A 23,961-nucleotide genomic window follows, 5' to 3' on the forward strand; every position below is an offset into this window, starting at 1 on the left:
AAGGTCTTTCTCGCTGAAGTGTCGATGGGATTACGGTAGCATGGAGTGGTTTTTGAAGCAAAGTGACGCCAATGTTGTCAACTTGTGTTAGCCTGAACAGGTCAAGCTGGTCTGATGAAACGCTTTTCTTCGTCATAGCTAACACGCCATGCACATGCGCGCGTGCATGCACACACACGGTTACGACACGGCAGCTTACGACCACATCCTGTACACAGCAGTACCCTCACGGTTCGCAAGTGTCTGCTGACAGTCTTCGAATTAATATGATTATTAGCAGACACGCTAATTAGATGCGTGTCAACCCATAACCTCAGCATACATCCACATCTCATTAATTTCGCTATAGTAATCTATAAGTAGAAAACTAAGGAAAAAAAGGAGAACGAGCAGTGGTGGTAGTCTATGGTCGCTGCTTTTGAAAAACGCAGATGGAAGATTAATCGAACATGACATTGCTTTTCAGATGATGTGTCCATTTTGTCATCCGAGGATGGTCCCCTTGAGGCATTCCTGCAGCCTCCCTCAGTCGAATGCTGCCGCTTTCCGTCGGCCTTGCCTTGTTCTTAGCACTACAAAAGACCACCAATAGCTGCATCAATGCTGCCCACAAAAGCACACAATAAATCGAGAAAGACCGTCAGAGAAAGGATATATTAAGCACAGCACTTAAAAACATATACTGCATCGATTTTGTGGCCTGCCGTTGTCGACCGCTTCTTTGGTTACAACGCCATTCCAAACGAACGTGAAGGACAGACGGGGTGGATAAACAGCGGCAGGACCAGTACACCGGTTTAAGCAGGGACAGCGATTGAAAAATGGTGCCCGATGTCCGGTGGTCAAAAAATTCCCTCGTGTTCCTTCTACTTCGTGTTTCAATTGTGCCTAACCTGTTACCTGTGGACTGAGGCTTAAATTGAGATAAAGGAGATGTCATCCCAGAATACGTAAAAAAGGAAAATTCAACGAGTATCTATGGAAGCGAACTACTTTTAAAAGTAGTGGCCGCTTTGCGAAATCGTGATGGCAATACTTACGACGGCATCGAGGTCCAAAATCTGGAAAGGTGTAACAGGTTGAAGGTTTTTCCCCGAACTAACTAAGCAGCTCGAAGGAGTTGGCTACGACAGCCACGTCGTCCTAGAAAAACAGACCCGTGTTGTAGTCCATCGAGAGGCTCCAGCAGCGACGCCTCGATTAACCCAGTAAAACACAATGCCAAAATGCCGGTTTAACTCTGGTTGAGTGAAAACGTAAACGTTTCGAATAGTAGCATGGAGTTCGTGTTTAGTGGACTGGTAAATAGGAGAAAGTTCTTGACCTTCTTTGTTCTTCTATGAGCCGTCGTAAGTTGTTGGTGTTGTCGAAAGAGTAGCTTGCTCTCCGTCAGCTGTTCAGCTATTGGAATAGTATCGGCGTATTATTACAACGACTATCCTTTCTTCAGCTGTGAGCCGTTGAAACTTTCCAGCAGCTGAAGGTTACTTTAGCGTCGGTTAGTCGTTGTAACAACCCGATTAACTAGTCGAATACGTGAGAGGCGCCCAATTCGACGTGAAACTTGTTTCTTCCCATTTAAAGTTGATGCATTTCTAGCCAGACAAGGGAGAAAGACACCAAGCTGGTTTTGCTTCTGCTGTCGACACCACCGCAACGAAAGAGCAGGTTCCCTCTTTTGTACTCTCACAGCATTTCGTCCTTTGTACTACTGCTACAGTGAAACCACTGCACACATAGGAAACTTCTTCCACGTTGTGTATGAGCAAGCGAATGGTGGCAGAAACAGAGGACGACGAACGGAGCGGTCGCCCTACCAAGCTAGCTAACTCACTCAATTGATAAGGACACCCCGATTTGAACGGGGTATGGGGGTGGCATGTTGTGGCAGGGCAAAGTAATGTTAGTTTTCTTATACGGCGAGAAATCGATTACCTCTTTTTCTGCTGCCTAGCCCGCTGTCCGGCTTTGAAACTGATTTCTACAGTGTGCCAGTAGATAGCAGGCACCTTGCATGAAAACTTGAGTGTTTCTTGTGATTCGCATTGACGTCTCTTTATTGTCGTTTTGTATTTCGGCTGGAACCTGTGAACAGTGCCATGTCAGACACAGCATGAACTGGAATATGGACATTCTAGTATACGAATAATGCGTTTGTCTTCCTTTATTTAATCATGCTTGTCATACACTATTTCTCGTTGGCGGGACCTTAACCAGAAATCCTTGGCTTCTTCAGCCAGAACTTTTAGCCGCCCAAACCACGTCGCCGAGATTACGCTTTAGTAGATGGCTCTAATATTGGCAGATAGATGCCAGTAACGTTAGCTTTGTTCTTGTTTTTTTCTGTAGGAGGTTTAATTATGTATTATGTATTTTAGTGTAGTTAATTCGACAGGAACAATGTAATGGAGGAATACGTCAGTCATCATAATCATTATTGATAAATTGTTGTGAGAGCACGTACGATCTATAGGGAAAACGCCACGCTACTCTGAAATTCCACATCGTCAACACTATAAGTTATTGGTCAGTTGGTGCCCGAAGAGTTCAGATTGTTTTCCAACTGTTGGCTCCCATCAAAGTATTTTATGTTGCTTAGATTTTCGCTTTCAGCGGTAGGAGCAGCCACCTTAGGTCCAGCAATCAAGGCTACACAGGACAAAGCCCGCTCGCAATCAAGATCCAGTGATATTATTTTGTTTGAGCCGGAATCAGAGTGAATTGCAATCAATTGATTCGGCCGTCCAAATTAGTGACAGTCTTTTCTGTTGAATTTCCGTCGTCTGTCGAACTTGCGGACAGGGTTCACAACTTCGACGATGTTTAAGTTGGTTTAGTCGATCGAAGTTTAGCTGGACATCGGCGGAAAAATTGGATGGGAAAGAAAAAGCAGATGTATTAAAGCTAAAAAGATTCTGAACATTGCCAGCCATGTGGATAGTAACATACGACCAAAGTTCATTTCAAAGAAGCTTACTACAATTGCGCTTTACGTGAACATCTGGTCAGTAGTAATAGGTATTTCTAGTTATACCCATATCCACATCATACTATAGTAACGAAATACAATGCTCTGGCCATAAGGTTCGTAGCAAATGTACGCGACGTATACAAGCGCTCATGGCATAGGGAAGAACCAATATCGGTGCCTAAAAAACTTCAGAATAATGTAAATGCTTGGCATAAAACCTTGCCTTGATCCATTCAGACTTTTAGTAAGGGCTCTTGAAATTTGGTGTCCAAAAAAGTGCTTAGAATGGGTTTGGCCTTGTTGGTCGATTTCTTTTAACTGAATCGTTCCGTGTAAATATGGAAATAATTAGAGGATTTTCAACGCTCGCCAACGCCCTTAATTAAAAGTTAGTTTTACGGTTTGTTAAAATTACCAGCCTAGTTTTTCATTGTCCGCGAACAAAGAATAATTCTAGAATTCTAGAATAATGGCTGAAGTTTATAGTCGCGCGTGAACGTTCTACGCATACACAGTCTGAGCAAATCGAAGAATACGGCATCGGTCAAATATCGCATACAATGGTTTCTTAGCTTGAATAGTTGTCTAACGTTTGGTTATAATTTGTCGCAGATGTTGCAGAAAGCTTTGCAATTAGGACTCTTACCATAATAGAAAGACTCGGGTCCTTATTATGACGTGCTGAAATTTAATCTCTATTGAAAGTACACTTATATTACGCTTTACTTGTCTGGCTAAATAAATCGTTCTATGTCCCGTATTGCTGGTAAGTATTCAGTATGCTGGTCTGGTTTACGTGCAGCTTAAATTATCGCACGTACCCCTAAATTTACAGGCTACAGACAAACAGGTTACTATTGCATCATTATAAGCACCATGAGAGACATCTAGTACGATCTTGATTTCGATTTTTATTTCTTCGTATACACTGTTCTTGGGCAAATTCCTTTTTTAACATGAATAGATGCAATATAAAGTTCTCTGGAAACGTATGGGTCGTTTTTTGACAGTACATTATCGCCCTGTCCGCAGTTAGTGGATCTTTACGGAATGACGAACAAGAATCGAAGATACTTGCTTTATTATTTGCTGCATTCAAACTTAACAGAAAGATACCAAGATGTCATACTTGTAGGTTTATCCCCTTTACAAGGACTTTTCGAACAGTTTTTTAGACTTCGCAAGATGGAAGACTACCTCTCGTTCTACGGTATCATGTCTGCTTCATCAAAATCTGATTTGGCCGCATTTTACTTCTCTAAGACTTTACGAGCAGACTTTACCTCGTTTTTGACCTTTGTGCAGTTGCCAAAAGAAACAATTTACATACACCCTCCAAAAGAGCATGCGTTTTATCTCCTATTTATGCAACGCTGGCTAAATAATTTGTCATAACACGTATAGTCGTCGTATGGTCAACGAATACGATGTGAAGCTTGAATCTTTTTATACAGAGGCCGTGCGCGCATCCCGGCAATTTCGAACGGGGAAAAACTACTGCCAAGATATATCGAAAAGTCCCGTTCAGAATAAACGGTATGCTTAGATCTAACGAAGACTAGCAAAAATTAGAATTTTACTTACGGCAGACGATTCCTGTTCTAGCAGGTATACAAATCGGTCGAAATAAAAAAGTTTAAAAATAAAAAAAGCATCCGACATGGATGGTCAGGCAACAAATTGCAAGAAGTACTGCTAGAATTGTGTTAGATCTTGAAACAGCAGTTTCGCGCTATTCGGTTGACACGATGTTAGCAATTACATTAAGGAGTCTATATAAAAAGCATTATGTGATGTTATTCAATGCAGGCATTTCACTTCTACGTTAACCCTGCAGTTACTCACTAATGGTGCGTCATAGTTTAGGACAAAGCGTTTCGTTGTACTTCCGATCGTCCGTTCGATAAGATTATTTTTACGGTCGGAAAAAACATGCTAACGATTCTCAAGTGGGTTACAAAAAAACTTGCCGCGAAACCGAATCCCCAACGCTGTGCGGACTACTCCTGAGCTAGTCTGCTCCTCGAGAAAATGTAACAGGCTTTGTTTGGGTACGCGATGCTCATTGAGCAACCATCGTAGGGAAACGCTTTCTGGGCCTGCGAACACGCACGTCACATTCAACACGTCACCGATGTGATAATGCGATCTGCCACCGTAGATAACTGGCCCCGTCTCCGTTTCTGGTGACAAGCCGTCGGCGATTCCTACACACAGTATTTAGAAAGGGAGCGACGAATACAAACGAGAAGAGCCGTTTACCATCAGACCAAACAAAATAAATAACGCCAATACGTTAGTGTCGGTAAAACTTGGCAATTCATAAAGCTTCCTCTACTACTGACAAAATATTGTATATTGAGTTTATAGGATGCGCAAGCACCGTACTTAAAAAACGGCGAGTACACGATATAATAACACGAGCAACAAGAGCATGGAGAAGTAGAAGGTCGATTTAAACAAAAATCAATGAATCCAACATGAACGAATTTCAATAGAATAGCTTCAATAGGTTGCTTATTATAAATTATTAGCAGAGGAGCCGGCTAACATGCAATTAACTAATAACTAATTAATTCATGCACTAACTAATTAATACGCAGGTATTTAAATTTCATAATAAAAGTTAATTTGTTAATGTATATAGGAGCGTGGCGCATAACTTACTTTGGGTAATACACAATAAAATGCCGTGGGGTGAATAACTGAGGCTCAATTAATTCACTGGATTTTCAACCAGCCAATATTTGTTTTACGACCCACAAGTAATTTCGAAAAATCTTAGTGTGAAATCCAACTTCAAGGGTTATCGTCATGTGCTACGTTACCGTGCAATTTAAGTTCATTTTTCTTCCGGCCGATTCGAGCCCAACAGGCCCAAAAAGCACCACTGCTGGCGCATGCCGTAGACCAACGCAATTCAAGCGGCTAGGATACAAGAAAAGATAGCATATTCGAGCCATCGTGGGCATAGTAGACATCGAAAAGTGCCAAACGAAGGACAGAAAAAACAAAAACCGTCGAAAACGTGTGGTAGCGATGTGCGTCCTGCGGAATGGGCCGACTGGCGCGGTGGGTTGGGGTCAGATGTTCCACAGACTACATCAAAGACATGCTTGACGACGAAAGACCAAAGTTAAACTAATAGCGCGACAAAGGAAGGAAAACGGCCACCAAAAACAGCTAAGCGATTCGTACTCTCTGATGACAGTTGTCACGAGGCGCGCCGCAGAAACACCGAAACAAGCTACATTCTTCCTTAAAGCGCACACTATTGATAAAACTGTGGACAAAAGACGAGACAGAAAAAAGAGGAAATAGGACAGTAAGCGAGAAGGAAAAGGTATGGAACCGCGCGCCAAACGCCGCCTTGGTCAGTTTATCATAGTCGTCACGAACCATTAGTAGCGGTTGCTGCCAAGAGATGGTGTAAGAACACGACCCTTCTTTCAGCTGTTCTCTGATACACGTCAAGCACGTCGGCTCTGCAAGCCACTTTTAGCTCCAGCAGGTCCTCCGGAAGAGTTGACGTATTGAACGTAAGCCGAGAGAATACCGTACTCAAGCCGTTATGTTGCTCCGCCTGTTCGGTAACAATGGCATTGACTGGAGGCTGTAAACAGATCGGGCAGGCAGATTGCCATTATATATCAAATAATGCTATGTAATCAATATGTGCTTCTTTCTGGTGTGATTATTATGGAAAAGGTTAGTAATTTCACGTTACAGTGGTGTGCATGTTTTACGTTTCTAAACTGTTCATTATAGTGATCCTCGAGTAATCCCGCAAGCTTGAATGCTGTCCGTTGTGAAGCTGTCATAATTAAAACAACTGTCTTATATACTTTACTAACCTAAATAAAGGATTTATTGTGCACCCGTCATCGGCAGAAAACTTGGATTGAAAAATTAGTTATTTTGTTGAAATAAGCTGAATGTGACGTACTACTACAACAGAAGGCTGACATTGGTCCGTTTATATATTTTATTTTAAATCGACTTATAAGATAATAACTAGAGTACAACCGGAATGCTAGAACCCAATTATAGTAATATCTATATGTATGCCGTACCAATCCCCAGCTAGCTTCTTTACTTTCAGTTCAGTGACAATCTCCCATTGCTATTAATTTACCGAAGTTGAGATATTCCAGCGAATGCAATAATCTTATTATGCCTATTTTTCCTCTTTCTAATAAATCTGACAACACCTCAATAGTTACATCAGCTTAGATGAAAATGATCGCCTTATCGGAAACTAAATACACCAGGGTTTCCTCAGTTGATCTTTCTTCAGCAGTATTCCATAAGCGCGATTTTTCAAAGTTGTCTTTCTCCCGGGTCTACTCACCCACTTTACGAGATACAGCCAGGGGCCATTAGGAAAAATGACGGGCTATCGCTCTTCCGAAAACTTTTCGTCACCTCTATAACCTCAGTTGAGTCAAGCTAAGGTGCCGGACGTATCAGACACACATTCTGGCTATAGCAGCAAAGCTAGATGCGGAAGTACCGGAAGCTGCCATCGTGAGCAGTTTCTGAAGCACTCTCGGCAACTATCAAATCAAGACTTTTTGTGCTCGCCTCTCGCTTCTTCGTTGCCGTCCCTTGCGCCACTTTCTACCTGAAAAACAGGACGCTGAAACGCCTGGCTGAATAGCAGAGCTCACTGATGATAGTTTTTGTCGCTCGTAATGGTAGCGAAAAGTCATTGCGACAACAACGGAAGTTGCTCATCGCCGAAACCGGCCGACGAAGATCGAGCAGAAGAGCGGCCTGGGAAAGCGAGTAGGCGGCATGACTGAGCACCCAGAGGAGATGAAATCGGCCTTGCTGCCACTGAAAGCGAACGAATACAAGCGGAGAGAAAGAGAGAGGGAGAGAGATAGAAAGGACAATTTGCGACGGTCGGTCGGTCGAAGAAAATGGTCCCATCGTTGTTACGGCAATGTGCACGACCCTGCCCTAACCGTTCGAGGGTAGCAGCAGCCGCGAGCACAAAAACGTAAGTCTCAGAAGCAGCCAGGAAAAATTTGACCGGTAAAGGCGGCGCAGGAGTGTGCGAATTTGGCTGGAGATATCGGAACAGATGTAGACACTACTTGCAATTTCCACGTCCTCTACAGTGATCCGGCAATAATAGTAGCGGGCGGAAAAAGCAGCATAAATAAAGTCGCCGTAAGTATTACGATGGTGTTGGCAGACGGGCGACTGGGCAATTTCTAGTACGACAAAAATTGAAAAGACCTCCTAGGCCCCGGACAGCGCCTATCCCTTCCCTCTGACGTCTGACGAAATCCTGATCTTGTTTGCTGATCAAACTTCCTCAGCAAAAGTGCCGAGCTAAAACGTCCAGGTAATTTAAACGAGAACAAATCGCTACGTGTGTACATGGTGTGTGCGCAGGGCATAAGCAAAATACCGAATATTCAGGCGTTTGTTGTACCGTCTAATATATGAGTTGTGTGCCATTATATAACATCGAACGAAGCGATCTGTATTAATCCATTCGACGATACCTGGCGAGATCGTACGAAATCGATTGAAGCGATCTGTTCTTATTTTTTGGCACAACTTTGTCCCATATAGTAGATATTTACGTTGAACATGTGAAACGGAAAACAGGATAGCTGCTAGTTTAACGAAAGTAGTACGTCCGTAGAGTGTAGAGTTTAAGAGCTTACAAACTCTTAAAGCCTAAGAAGAATTGCTTTTTGTTTTTTTGTTTGCATTTGTTTGTGCTTAAATTGGTCTGTACTCGCTTTTCTCGGCTAGAAATCGCAGCTGATCTCGAAGGTCTGCATTGAACATATCATAATGTGGAAAATGGTCACATAGAAAATAATTATCAATAGACTATAATACACACTGCCCCATATATCTCTAATATTCAACTAGCATTAACTCCTACTGAAAACATTTAATAACACTGAAACGAGCGTGAGAAATTAACGATTGATTATCTATTAGATAATTAGGTGCTTAACGAGGTAATTACCTGTTGTCCATTGACGGTCCAAATTAAATCGGGCAACGGTTTCGCTGTAAGTCCACAGGTTGCATTGAAGCCTTCGCCACGATAATAACGAGCTTTTACGCCTATTAACTGGGGCTCATCTCGTGGAAGCACTGGAAATAGTAAATGCTGAATAGTAAAAAACCTTTCTCGTGTAACACGAACAACTTCAAAACTCAATATGAGACTCCCAGATTTACATTGAAAAGCGGGTGACAGTCTTATGCCAATTCCTAAATAAGGCCGAGTGTTCTCCTAGCGTTTTCATACACAAAGCCATTTTCCATTCAGTGGTTACCATAGCGCTACACTTTGCTTAGATCGAGCATGTCACATTAGTTGTGATAAAAGTGCGTAATATTATAATAAACGTCTAGAGTATAAAATCTCTCAATATCTTTGCGCGTATTTTCGCTTGTTCTTGATTCACCACATTCATACGTATACCATTTACCCTGTTAATTTAAGAATATTTCTCAAAAAGAACGCGATTTGTTCCGTGTTAATCACTACGCACACCAATACTAGCGGTAATATTGTTCGACTCGTATTAGCTATTGATTGAAGGGTAGTCGTCGTCACCAGTAGTGCACCGGTTATGATAACGTTGGCTAACTTTTAACATCATACCCCGTGCTGTCCACGGTGTACTTGTTAGGCACGTTCTCGCATGTATATTTGCATGTAGGCACGACAAGAGAAAAGAAAAGCGCAATCCATCCTATTATAGAAAACTGTATTCGAATGAAAGGGACACGGGGACACGATTGGTTAACCATCAAATAAATAATTTGGTTCGACCACGTACTATACATACATCGGAACGTCACCAGAAGACAAAAGGCTCCCCGGTTACGTTTATTCAATCACCACTACCTGCTAGTAAAGAATTATGACTATAACGAACAAAGAGACGACGATTGACCAACTTGACGGAGGCCCGTCTAGTGTACTCATGTTATCTTATGAGTCCCATGTTCTGCGTTTTTGCCGGTTGACCATAATATGGTGATCTTGCGCAGTACAATGGATATCATGTTTATGTATGAGATGTCCTTCGATGAGGATTTCAGCGCTAACGAATGACAAACCCTCGAAATTGCTGGACATAGCACAGCAGCTAAAAATTATTGACTAACAATTTTTGAAGGTATCGTTCTTGTATGACCGAGTAGCCGTGGGGTTATGTGATGATAAAACGAAGAAAGCAAGATCCGCTCCGTGGCACTTCATCAGTAACTCGAGAGTAAATCGTGCATGCTGTTTTATGCTAATACATTTTCGAAGCAGTTGGTAAGCCTATAGATACGTGTACAATACGCGAATGTAACTTACCGTATAGCATTAACGGAGCTGAGGCGCTTCCCACACGGAAACGTGAAGTTGTCAATTCGCAAGCGTAAACAGCTTCGCTTTTTGGAGATGTTCGTTTGAGCCGCAGGACCCCGTCATACGACGAGTGCACCTAAAGTTTTACAATGAAGGAGAAAACACCATTGACTTAACGATGCGATTACTTGAAAATAGTATTATCTTTTATTATACAGTAGTAGAAAAGAAAAGAAAAAAAAAAGTTTTTTAAGTTACTGAAATGTAAATTGGCGTTGTGTATCGAACTATCTCTTTTTAGCCATATAGCTGTTTAGCTATATGGAATAGGAACATTATCCTTTTACTTTACTTACCTTTAACATGACTTTATAGTTAGTTCTAATGCCGTTGAATCTATTGCTAAGTGGTGATTTCTAGCCTACCAAACCACTATCACAAATATATTCTCCCCTATTTGCTTACTCGCATGGAACGTATCCAAGTCGACGATGTTTAAAAAATTAAAAATCTTAGCTTTTTCAACTTTCGATTCTAACGTAAAGATAAAGTAGTATTAGTAATTATGAAATTAAACGGCAAGACGGTATCGTCACTGCTTCTTTAGAGTGGCCATTGTCGAACAAGCGCACGTAAAGCTAAAACTGTTTCTAAACTGTGTTGACAATCAAAACGTGCATCTGACGGGGCGTCGACGCGCATGGAGGCGTCTTTGAGGGCATGTAGCTGAGTTGTTGCGTAAGAATGAAATTGCCATCAATCGAACAACGATCTACCATTTCGACTGCTGTCGAAGATAACCAGCGCCAGAAGCTTTTAGTCAAGCAGGTCTAAACTGCTTTGAAAGCTAAGGCTTAAAAGGATAGGCCGCTACTCCATGGTTGGAGACGTTTTCGTTCTCAAACACGACTCAATCGTTGACTCTTCAAGGTTTTTCTATGGGAATATGACACGACAGAAAAAAGCAACGAGCAAAATTGAGTTATATTATAAACAACAGAAAATACGGTACACTGCTTCGTCCACTGACCTTTATTTGATAGTAATTCTAGTTTGAAGATAAGCGCGAGTTATTAGAAACGGTCCTAGAAAACTGTCACCTTGTTCCTTTTGTCCCTGGGAAACTTGCGACGCTACGGACGCTTAAAAAGTGTGGGTGTGGATCGATGTTTCATCAGAGATTTTATACTGGGCTCAAGGCTTTTCAGAAGCCTGCTTTCAGTTTCGGTCCGTAGTTGCTAATAGCTACAGCATTGAACCGTCGGTCTTTCTGCTGATCTACCCTCTTGACTTGATAGCTTACCACAACAATTTGACACATACTTGATATTAATTTTTTCCCGTTCGTTGAAAATGTTCGGTGCTACTTGCGTTCAAAGACCACCGTTAGGAAATTGTTTAGAATAACAAGGAAGAGCTGATTAAGGTTAAGTCGGATCTCACTTTTATAGCCTTTACTTTGTGGAGTTCATTGCAGAGGTACTTCGTTCTTTGTAGAAGCAAGCAATAGCGAACAGCTGTTCTGCTGATTTGCAAAGATACACTTGAAATGGATCATTTTGGCAAACCTGATAACTATCATGGAACACGCAACCTCTCTACCTCTTGCCCTAACAATCGATGAATCTTACAGCGCTTTAAAAGTTTAGCAGTATGCCATTTTTTCTAAATGTATGATTATTTAAGCTGCACACAACAAAATATGTCGTAGACGAATATTGCTTCTGGCGTCCATTCTCAAATTCTCACCTTCGGATATGAACAACTTTTTCGTTATAGGTTTCCGCCTTGTAACCTTTCGCCTACCTAGGTTAGGTTAAACTCTGACCACGATTGGCCACAGTCATGCTACATTTGTGCGCCACACTTGGCGACGGTTTACAATAAGGTGGTTCCGAAACATGGACACATGTACGGAACTAACGTAGTGATATATACGCAACATAGATCAGTAAATTTTCGATGTATTCCTTTTTCGTATGTGCGGAAGGTCTAGATAGCTTTCCGTTGTTTAGCGATATGGCCAAGGTAGCTAGCTGTATGTGTTCGCGTTATTAGTTAGCCAAGGTAATTGACCTTCATTAACCTTTGCGGTTGCACCAGCGACCCATTCGAGTCAATCCATTAAGGTTATTGGCGCGTTTACACTGCGACGCTTGCTCATTTCTATTTTACTTTTCTAGATACATTTACGTAAAGCTGGGGGCGTCTTCGACAATATTAGGGCACAAAACGTCACAGGAGCAAATTACACCCCAATCGAAATCTTACAAAGGCAACCAAACTTCAAGAACTGAAGCCAACTACGGATGTGGCGAAAGTGACAGTGGGGCAATTTTTTGGACTAACTGGTATTCGATTGCTTGGGATAAACAAAAGCGTATTGTGAATTATCCAACACAGATATACAGATCACTAGCTGGAGAAAGATTTATCCTTATATTTAGACAAAGCATCTTCCCAAATTTGGCCGCAGCAAAGCTCCCCAGGACGTTGGCGGACCGTTCAGACAATTCGATGACTGCAGACTATTTTCCAACTAACGGTGACGTGTAGTAAGTTACTGCTGTGTTTTGTGAAATTGCAAAATTCCGCTCTAACGGCCAACTAGCTACCCGCAAGAGCAAGCGCTTGCTGTAAAGATCTCACAGTAACTCATCAAGCAGGTTTGTCCGTAGCCAGAATAAATGCTTAGTCTATCGTCTTTTGCATTATTGATGCCAGTATTGCCTGATCTACAGTCAGGAGGCTTTAGACCAGTTATACAACGGACTCTTTTCAATTGCCAGCTCACTTCGGACTTACTTCGAGGGACACTTAACACACACACACAGAGCTATGAATGCGGCCGAGCGCAGCGTAGTCACCAAGCCGGCGGTAGCGTCCTGAAAAATATAGAAAGACAGTTGCAGGACAAGCACTGCTTCTCACTGGCTACTGTGTTTTCTCACTTGATACAGGATAAGTGCCTATTGTCGGATATGCGACCTAGCCAGCCTGTAATCATTTGCCATCGCTGCAATGTGTATATTTTGACAAGCCGCTGTCACGTTGAATGTGATGTGTTTCCAAAAGATCTATTATTTATGTTGGTCAGCTCGTGCGAAGGCACATTCACGAAATAACAAAACGGGGAACGTATAGAGGCCTTCTTTGCGCAGGACCGTAACATTTCGGACGACAGTCGATAGATTTAAATACGGCCGTAAGTTGCGGACAGTACAGGAGCGGGAGTGAAGTTAATGACGTATAAAATTGTGCATGTTGTGTAGTTGAGATGGACGCAGCTAGGTGTTATCTGTCTTCCAGTGGGATAAATAAATTAGTCGATTGAATCAGTGAGAATTATTAACTAGCACATATCCGCAAGCTTTAGTACAACATAAAGCATTTTTAAATCCTCGGGGGAAAAGGGGTGGCGGTAGAGGAGATCACCCCTAGCCAATCGGGCAATTGCTGAAAACGTCAATTTACCGAATTTTACTTTGTGGAAAACTAGAAACGCGCTGAGTAATAAACGGAACCGCATTAGCATAGAATACGTCCGCGGTTTTGCCACGCTAATCGGATGGTCGATTTTACCGTCGCAGTAATACTGAACGCTGAGTGCCAGCAGGTGGCTTCCATTACTGAAGGAAAAGTTCTAACGTCGCCATAGGCCAGCAAGCACGAGCGCATAGTGAAACGGTAACTTAATATTATTGATAACCACTTAATCTATGTCTTCAAGTTAATTATAGCCGTATGTTATAGCGTAGAGGGTGACATATTTACTAATAGAAACCAAGAGAAGCTCGAGGTGCCCTTTTGATTATCGCCCACGAGCATGATGCACGTGGCAAGTCCCTCAACTCAACAAATGACAGCTTAATATAAATCTGTTTTACACAATTACTCTGCATCCTTGTTAGCGTCGTAAATGTCGCTTAGCTCCAGCAGAGGCCGGCTTCTCTTACCGAAGCAACAAACGTTTCTACGAATAACTATGATTCGGTGCTAAACCCGCATAAAGTCGATGTTATGATCTGTCCTCCTTGAAGCTGTGCCTAATGCGCTCCGTTCAGCCTACTTGAAGTGATGATACTGGCTGATTAGCTGACGATGAAATATTTTTAGGCTACGTTTGTCTTTGCACGTACGTGCAATAAGGGTTTAAGCATTTCGCTATAAATTACGAACGAACAAGTTCACAGTTTAAGCGACACGAGTTTTAGAGCTTCAAATCGAATGAGTTCAATGGCTTCCGTGGATTTTTTCGTGATATACGGCCGCGATTTGAGCAAAGAAATGCAGAGTCACACAATACAAGCGTGCTTGTAAGATGCGAAGCTCTATGTCTGCACCGCTATACGGCTTGGGCATATGACGAATGCTCCTCCAGCAAGGGCCCATTAGAAGACTTCGCATGCATTGTTAGTTACGCGTATGGACAGCGAAGATGGCTAGCAAAGACATAATAGCAGTTTCGTGCACTGGGGTACACGAAAATCAAGACGTGACACAGTCGGTCCTTAAGCTGTTTTAGATGAATTACGTGTCCTCCGGATACCTAATCATGTAGCAAACAGATGTGTTGTGTCAAACGGTGTACAAAACCTGCATATATTAGAATGCACGAATATGGACACCAATAGTTTTCTTTGTCTATTTTCAATAGCCACATCTAACGAAATTGGATGTGGCTCTTCTAAGCGTCCCATACGAATCTGAGATTCGGATCGGCCCTGCTAAAAACCTTGCGATATGTTTCTAGCAGCGTTCGATCGGCGTTTGGACGCGTCTATCGAGTAATTTTTGCCAGCTCCGACAACAGGGGGCGCAACGGCAAGAACATGGATCGAATGAGACAAACAGATAAAACCTGTAGAACGTATAATTTGTCAGAACAATTTGCTATGCTGCCCGTTCCAAGACCAAGCGGAAATCATTTTAAAAAGCCCACTCAAGGATAGCAAATGGCCTTGACGGCCGTTAGCAGCGATATCGAGGTAGTAATGAGAACGATGAGATCATGGTGCGCCCGTTAGCGCTCTCCCCTGACAGCACTGACAAGACGCTGATAAGATACAAGTGCAGTGGAGACGATCAAGATCAGCAGAGCCTTCGAAATTGTCTTGGGCCAAGAGCGCTTGAACAGTCGAAAATCTACCCAAGGCCGTGACTGAAAACGACTCATACTGACTAGGTACTCGGGACGGCATAGGCAGGAAGATTGAAGCTGTAGCCATTGAATTATTATATTCAAACTGGTCTTATTAGCGCATGAATAATGTCAATAGAAAAAATGATATAATGGACGCCCGCTTTTGAGGTGGATATTCATGTTGTGTCCCACCGGTACAGAATCATGCAAAAATACCGAGCTCACCAAAGTAATTAAGTGAGATAGAGAGATATGAAGTAAGCTGGCTGGGAAACGGAGCCCCAGTAACGTACGCTATTCATCGCACATAATCAAATAAAGCTCTCAAATATATCTAGCAGAAAACGCACACTGTGATTTATTTGTTTTTCAAGTTACTGTCCTTCTCAAAGTGAAGCATTAATGTGTATTACAAAATAGAGCTATGTGTCAAAATTACACCTTTGCTTTTGTGTATATACATAGGTATATGGGTTCGACGAAGAAGAACGGAGCGCCAGATGAACCGAAAGGACGCGCTCCGATGCTGCTAATTATGCAGCATTATTATTAAAACAAATAAAAGCGAATCTTCTGTCAATGACAGTCGACAGAAGACTCGCTCAATAAATTGATGGCGTTCGTATAGCGACAATTATAATGAATGTTCGCTTTGTTCAGCAAAAGTTAGTTTGGCCTCAGATAGAACGATAAAATAATACCTGATTAAAAATATAGGGCAAATACAAAATTAAAATCGTTGCTTCTTTGGAATGACTGGAACATATTCGACGGTTGGCGGCAAACGGTGATATAAAGCTAGATACCTGAAATAGTAACCCGCTATCTGTAGGGACGAAAGGATAAAGTGTATTTTTTCCCAGTGGAAATTTTAGTTGTAGGGGATGTCAAGACAACACGTATCGAGAAGCATCGAATTTGTTACATGCACGAAATTTGAATATGACAGAATACTGTGGACGATTAAATCTGGGTATAGCAGAACGATATTTGCCTGGAAGATATATAGCATATCGTTGGGTAATTACGGGTGATTACAGATCTATACTAAAAACCCGATTGACCACGTGCCGTTCTAAGTCGACTTTGGCACCGACGTAGGTTCCGTAAATTATAACTCGCTGCATTTGGCAATGTAGGCATATAGCGTTTCACCGCAAGATCTAAAGTATATAGTGGGCGCTGCCGCACTACCATTTTCAGTGAAGACTGCAGAATCCAGGCACAAAAGACTACTTCTACTAAGTGCGTACCGGGCCAAGGCCGATATACAGAACGCGAGAAGCCTATCTCAAGCTGCAATGAATAAGCAGGCTGCAACTTGTTGATTCGGACTGTGTTTGCCTACATTTGCATACATTTCTTAGAACAACTATATAAGCTGATCCCGAAGCGTAAAATGTCATAGCATCCTACAGTAGAATCTTGACAAAGCACAAACGCTAGAGAAAAAGTGAGTACAGGATGGACTTAAAGCAGGAATTAAATCAAGAATTGCCAGTTATGACCCCTCAGAAGAACCATTATTGTTTTTTTTTATGATTATTGTTAATTATGATTAGTAATATTGCAAGTATTATTTCCTCGTGTTGTTTCTTTTACCACTGTTCGTGGCTTTCATGTACGCTAAGTCGAAGTGTCCGAGGGCAGATTTATTACGAGTCGTTTCTCCTTTAAGCTAAACTAGGTGGCTTTCGATAGCTGACACATAGTGCTTGCTTTCAGTCTTAAAGGGCTCGATTTCACCGTACTCGATCGTTCGAACCTGTGTTTGCGGTCGCTGTGAAAAAAGTAGGATGGTACCTAAGTTCTATTACTGAGAAACGAAGACATCGAAAGTGAAGGGTGTCCATTAAGTTTAAAGTGTTCAAATGTGACATGTTCAGATAGGCGTCCAAGAAGCATGCCAATGGGGTACCTGAACGAGAAAGTACGTTAGTGATTACAAACGTAAAAGTCGAACATTCAGAACGACAAGATATATTGAAAGAAGACAGAAAATGCCTTCAATCGAGGTCTGTTGAGCGACGCGTTAATGGAAAGTCTGTGCACGCAAATGTTGACATTGCAAGGTACTGAAAATCACCCCGGAAGCACTCGGTAGCAATATACAAGCAGGAATAGCGGCAGTCTCATTTCGATGCGTAAGAGATAGCGGAACGAGTGCTGGTGAAGGAGCGGATTTTAGGCCAATTCTTAAAGTCTTTATATGCAAGTAAAATGGTTTTTAGGATTCTAATTTTGGTGAAGAGGGCGCAAAAACGTTGTAAGTCGAAATTAGGCTAGATTCGAATGAACGGTGTGTACCAGGCCCTTTGCATCTGCCGACTTATAACGAATAAGTAAACCAATCATATAACAGTTAAAAAAGGCCCAAAACGTGAGAGAAACTCGAGAAGTGATTTATAACAATGGCCTACTATAATAAACGGGATTTGAGTATTTACTAAAAACAGTTTTCTTAAGATAATCTGGATTATCCGAAAATTGATAAAGCCTATAATGTATGGATAAAAGCCGGCAAGGACCTGCAAAAAGCGTTACACTTCTCTTCGCAGGATTTCATATCGCTGTTTTCTCAGCGCCTTGCAACAAACATATGGACATGTCTGGTGATCTCCATAGCAAAGATATATTTTTGCGACGGCTTCAACTTGAAACTGCCGAAGTGATCCTACTTCAACAAACGGGTCCGTTGAGCGTGTTTACTTGAGGATCAGTCGTTCGTCGATACACGGATCCTATTATCAGAGCATACTCCATTTGTCTCTGCTCTCCAGCATGTAAACCTTTTCTATCGGTACGTGAGCACAGCCTTCACTAAGCTGTATATTTGTTAACATTACCGCATCTGTGGCAGGTAAATTGCAGGCGAAAATTTAAGGTACTTTCTATCAGACTAAGATTGTGTCAGACGCTCCATTTACACGTTATAGGCCAAAGAAAACGTCGAGTGTACAAGGCCCTGCTGTTCTTATAGCATGCCTATACGCCGTATAGAAAAACACTACTTCTTTGTGGTGGGTTAAGTAATAGAGTTAGCGAGACGAAAATTACTGGGATCCCATAGGAGCATGTTGATCCCCGATTTCTAAGCGCGGTCTATGCTGTCAGGCGAGCCAGCCGCTAAACCGTAACGACGTGATAGGTTGTGGAAATGGTCAAATTATCAACGAACAAAAGAATTGAATTTTGCTTACCAAGTCTGGGTTATGCTTCTCACACTATCGTACAGCCAATGCCTAGCTAAGCTTTAGTGATCAATTCTAAAAATCCATCTCTACTGTCACCGGCGACGAGGAAGTTTCGTATCAGAATTCCTTAGACGTTCCACATTGTTCCGGCTATTAGTCAGAGCAGAGCCTTTGAGTAGCTTCAGAACGGCCGTTGTTAATTTCTGCGTAAAGGGAAAGAAAGTACGTTCATCTGCTTACGTTGACAGCTGAGCCAACCAATTCTTACTTTTAAATCTAAGCACAGGCCGGTATTTGATAATTTATGCGCGCTATTTAATGGAGGATGCAGTGTTTAGTTGTACCTATTATTATTATTATGTGGTTCATCGCAAATTGACCGTTTCTAACTCCCCGTGATGGTGCAATGGCAACATGTTCGCCTAGAAAAGGTCCAGATTCAGAACTTGGGGTGGCTAAAATAGATGCTCAACGGCAGTACAGAAAGCAAAATCTGAACTACCTATTTGGGTCTATCCAATTCGTGCCATAGAGTGTTTAGACAGGCATTTACGTAATCTGGTCGAAGAGGACCAGAGGTGTTGCTCCAAGTCCGTGTAGCAATTTTTTAATGTTAGATTTGAGAATATAGAATACGAAGTTTGGATATATCCTGAAAATCTATAGTAATTGGCGAGCCCCATCACCCAAGTGCTCCATTTCACGACTGCCATAAAGGTTCTGAAACTATCGTGCTAAGTAGAACATCTACTTTTTCGTTACGCTTTATAAGGAAAACCAGCTAAAGACCTTCACATCGTAGCTGCCTTATGTCGCATAAGATCAATCAACTCAAAAAGCAAAATCATTTATCGCAAAGCTACCCTATCATGTGGTCTTGTGTGGAGAATTGTTAACATATGATAAGCTTATCATTTACTTACAAGGCTCCGCCAAACCCTCTGTTGCGATACTTTAATACATTACCATTGTTTATATTCACTAGGTCGCAGTAGAAAATTTATCTTCGCGTAAGGTTTAACGCGTTTATAGAGTAGTTTCAAGTAAAGACCACGTGCTCTAGATGGTCTGTGCTGCATTCTACCGAAACTAATGACGCGAACCCCCCAAACGTCGACCTCCCCTATATCACCATAAATTTAAGAGAGGTTATCTAGATAGGAAGATATGGAAAATAATATACACGTGCGTAGTAATTCTACAATAATACTTAGTAACTTTAAATTCAGCCAAAGCCAACGCTTAGAAAGCCACTGGTATTATACAGTGTAACTATGTTATCCGCCTCATTTCCAGGCGACGACTAAGATAGCCGTGGCGCTCTGGCACAGACAAACTCTATCAACAGGTATCGTCTTTTGGCGAAACCAATCATCCGTCTAACTTCAGTTGACATTACAACGTAGGGCTTCCGTCTTGCCAATACATTAGGCAAATTACAACAAGGTCGAAAGTCGAAAACGCGTAATAATTCTAATTTCTATTAGACTGAAACGGATTTCCGGTAATATTTTTTTCAACTATAGAAGTATTACGATATTATGGTTTACTGAACATCTCGGAATCCAGCCCATAGCTCCTCTTTTATGTGACAGAAGAATGTATGGGTTGCGAGTATCGAAATAGTTATCTAATGTTCTTTGCAAATACATGTTTAATTGGTTAATGCTCGTCAAAGATAATGACCCTATCAGCACTATAACGAGAACGGCTTAACTCCCCGCTGTATGGCACTGTGTACGTTGCAAATATATATGTACCTTCGAGAAAACTCTAGGTAACTAATGCCGATCAAGTTCAAGTAACCTTGTTTTCTTCGACAACTGTACTAGTTAGATTGCGTCAGCCATATGGTCCCATCTAGTGGAAGAGTAAGTTGAGACGAGTACCGCTGGCTTTATCAACATACCGCCAAAATCAGGCGACGCTACCCTGGCAATCAGGCCCCCTGCTTGTCACAATCAACCTAGGAAAGCTGTCAGTACTAATTAATGCACTAATTTCTTGAACACAGTATAGCCGTCCTCCTAATTTGGCACGTGCCAATACGACTGTCACGGCTCGCTTTATTGTTATATTATTATAATATAAAAATAATGCTAGTCCCAGTTTTAAATTTTAGCCTTCTTATCGAATGCTACGAATCTATGCACTTCTTTTTTCTGATTGGGCATTATTATGCCCCTAACTTGCGACGGTTAAGAGTTGCCGATTAGAGGCCTTTCCTAGAAACTTCATTCATTAAATTTCTGCTGAAAACGACGAAAGTTCATCTGTGACGCTACTAATTCCCTCTGCCGACTAAGATAGTTTTGCTCCGACGTTTGCTGTTATCATTCCGGTAGCTACAATCAAGTCGTATTCCAAATTCAAACGTGACACACGAACTTACTGATACTGTAATTACCAGATACGCAAACTTCTGCAAAAGCCATTTAGACTTATGGTTGATCTGCGGACATCCAGCGTTTTAAATCAATGTATAGGTCAGTATTTCAAAGCTGTTTGCCTAGACCTTGTTGTGCGAACATTCGTACTAGGAGTAGGATGCCAAGCAATCCATTTTATCTTAGTTGTTCAATGAAAACCTCGCGAGCTCTATTGAAGATTATGTGGCGTGTGTCAGGCAAACAAACTAGGATTTGGTATCTGTGCTCTTTTCATTTCCATTGCCCACATATACGTGCGCCATCGTCAAGCGTATTTGCCGCCATTAGCTGCTTTGGCCCGGAACACTCTAACAAGTTTTCCTCTATTCATTTTACGATCATTTATTTAGTCCGCCAGTATATGCTTTGAATAATCATGACTGAGTGGAGTTCATTAAGGCAGTCGTTGCTCCACCTTTTCCCCTACAGCATTCGTGTTAATCGAATAAATGTCAAGGTTCGTTGAGTATTTATATCCTGCACGGTCTCGTCTGGATGCTTTTGTGAACACGTTGGCCATGCCCATATTCTGACCGATCCACCTATGTATCAAACACTCAGTATATCCATATATGATCAATGCATCCTCTCTGCCTTGTTGGGCATCGTTGCGATATATGCTTTTGCGCAACATTTGAAGTGTTCCCTGTTAGTGTAGATAGCCACCTTCTTGTGTTCCATCATCAGCATTCATTATGAACCATAGATGGACCTTTCGTTCTTCGAAAAACCTCAGATCTGAATTAATTTATGCTAAAAATAAAAATAAACTTTTCTAAATTTTTTGTGTACCTATTTTTGACAAGACGGATACATACATCTACGAAAACTCCGGGTCGGTCAAAGACGAGCTTTTCATTTGCAAGTCGATTAAATCGGAAGACTTCTTCACTGTCATGGAACCAACGTACCCGCGATATCGTTTCTGGTTCCTGGCGAGCGTTAACAGGTTCAAACGAGCAATTGAGAAGTGCTGACCGGCCCAGCGCCACTGATGGAACTAGTAGCGTCACTTTCAAGCGATCAGCTTCACAATGCGCTGTAAAAGATCCAACAAATAGAAAAAAAATACGGTTACCGTACTGATTCGAAGTACAGAGTGGAGGATTACTTTATGACTGCGTAAACATAAAGAGGCTTGTAGCTCGGAACTTGGTTCGTAATTGTTTCGTTCGGTGAACTAATTAAGCAGAAGGTACGTTCCCAAGAAGGAATTTAGTCTAAAAAACTAGCTTCTGCACCTGATAGGAAGCAAAGAGAAAAACAATATATATTATTACTTGCTTCCCTATAGAGCAGCACTTTGTTGTTCTGATTGTTGTTTCCGTCAAAGGCTTATGCAGCCAAATGTCGATCCGAACATTTTATGAAACGGACCGTATGACCATCAATAAACCTATTTGGTGCTCACACAATATTTTCTCATGTACTTTTGCTTTGCTTACCTTAGCTACTAAATATCTTTGAGCCATAATTGCGAACTAATTAAATTCAGGCATAGCAAAAACGAAAGGCAGAAACCATTAACAAATGGAACGTATCTTAGGTTCCAGAATTCATGACTTTGTCGGTCGAATCCAGGTGAATCAGCGACGGCACAAAGATGCCACAAATCGTCTCTGTTCGCACGTCGCATATTATATAATGAAGTTAACAGTGTTTGTTTAATCATAGCGTCAGCCCACCATAGGGATATATTTACGGAAAAACAATGGATCAAATGGAGCCATAAGGATAAATCACAAGTAATCATTACTATGTTTATTATATGTAATAGTGCCACTCATTAGTCACAGAAGCGGTTCTCCTTTCTACCCAATTGAGTAGGATAGACAGGACAAGAGAAATATTACGCGTTGCAAGAAGCCACATCGCCGGCAATATCATTTCACAGCTTATAATGCGTGCGTCGAGCAGTCGGAAGCCGGTTCGTATGGGGTATGGGGTACAAACGTTGGTCTTTCCGCGAGCCAGTGAGTTACTGACGCTTCATAGTTACACAGTCTGCATGAGTAATGGCACGACGGACGACCAAGAACTTTGGTTCTTTTTCCCAATGGGAGGGGCGATACGGCGCTCCGCGAGATGTGGCTGGTGACGTTGGCACAGCACCCGCCGACCTAGCAGTCTCAGGAACACCTAATCGTTGTCCGCAAGCCACTATGGCATTTACGGTACTTATTGAGGGGCATCGAGTGTGCAGCAGCAACCACGGACACAGTCAAGGCCAGTATAAGCCAACTCCGGTAATGCACGAGGCAAGAAGGAGCCCTGGCCTCCGTGTGGAATCGCCACACGCAGCGGAGGCAAATGCGATAAACATTGCCACTGTACGCGTAGTGTCAAAGAGGGCAACAAGACTAGGAAACCCTGTAGGCCAGATGAGTACACGTGTTAGTGGACTAATATGCGCTAGTAGTTAGAAGTCAGCGACCAGTAATAACATACAAGCATGCTCCGTCACAGTTGACCTAAAATGGCTGAAAAGAGCGGAGGAGGTGGCGCAGTAGTTTGCATAGGATTATTCATTTTTCTTTGGAGTCAACGTTATGGATTAGAAGATAATAATGGGAAAAACGAAGTGGTTCTTGTACCTGAGACTGAACTTCTTGTTAGATTATAGTACTTCGGTTGGGTAAACTTTTTCGTATTTTGATTGCGCTTTTGTTTATTTCCCATGGCCGGATATTTGTTGTTCTAAATGTTCGCCATATTGTGTCGGAAACGATATATAGCCAAAGAATCTCCTTCAGAGGTGGCCTGATGCGAGCTTTAAGCAGGCACACCCTCGAATGCATCGACTAGATCATGTTTGACCTACGAGTGTGAGTCACACAGTATTATACACCTGCATTCCCAATTAAGGACTAAATAGATCC

General features: G+C 42.0%; 1 protein-coding gene across 3 annotated transcripts in view; it reads right to left on the bottom strand.

Annotated features, from left to right (window-relative positions):
* Positions 1–23,961, bottom strand: part of LOC111263314 (uncharacterized) — a 44,563-nt gene that overhangs the window by 2,079 nt on the left and 18,523 nt on the right. For all 3 annotated transcript variants that reach the window (XM_022838276.2, XM_022838277.2, XM_086969543.1), the window contains 5 exons: positions 21,901–22,121; positions 10,323–10,452; positions 8,970–9,100; positions 6,371–6,584; positions 4,942–5,178 (listed from right to left, as the gene is read on the bottom strand). In XM_022838276.2, the coding sequence (XP_022694011.1) occupies positions 4,942–5,178; positions 6,371–6,584; positions 8,970–9,100; positions 10,323–10,452; positions 21,901–22,121 (933 nt within the window). The remainder of the gene's footprint in view (positions 1–4,941; positions 5,179–6,370; positions 6,585–8,969; positions 9,101–10,322; positions 10,453–21,900; positions 22,122–23,961) is intronic.

Source organism: Varroa jacobsoni, unplaced genomic scaffold (assembly GCF_002532875.2).
Source record: "Varroa jacobsoni isolate VJ856 unplaced genomic scaffold, vjacob_1.0 scaffold_755, whole genome shotgun sequence".
NCBI lineage: Eukaryota > Metazoa > Arthropoda > Arachnida > Mesostigmata > Varroidae > Varroa > Varroa jacobsoni.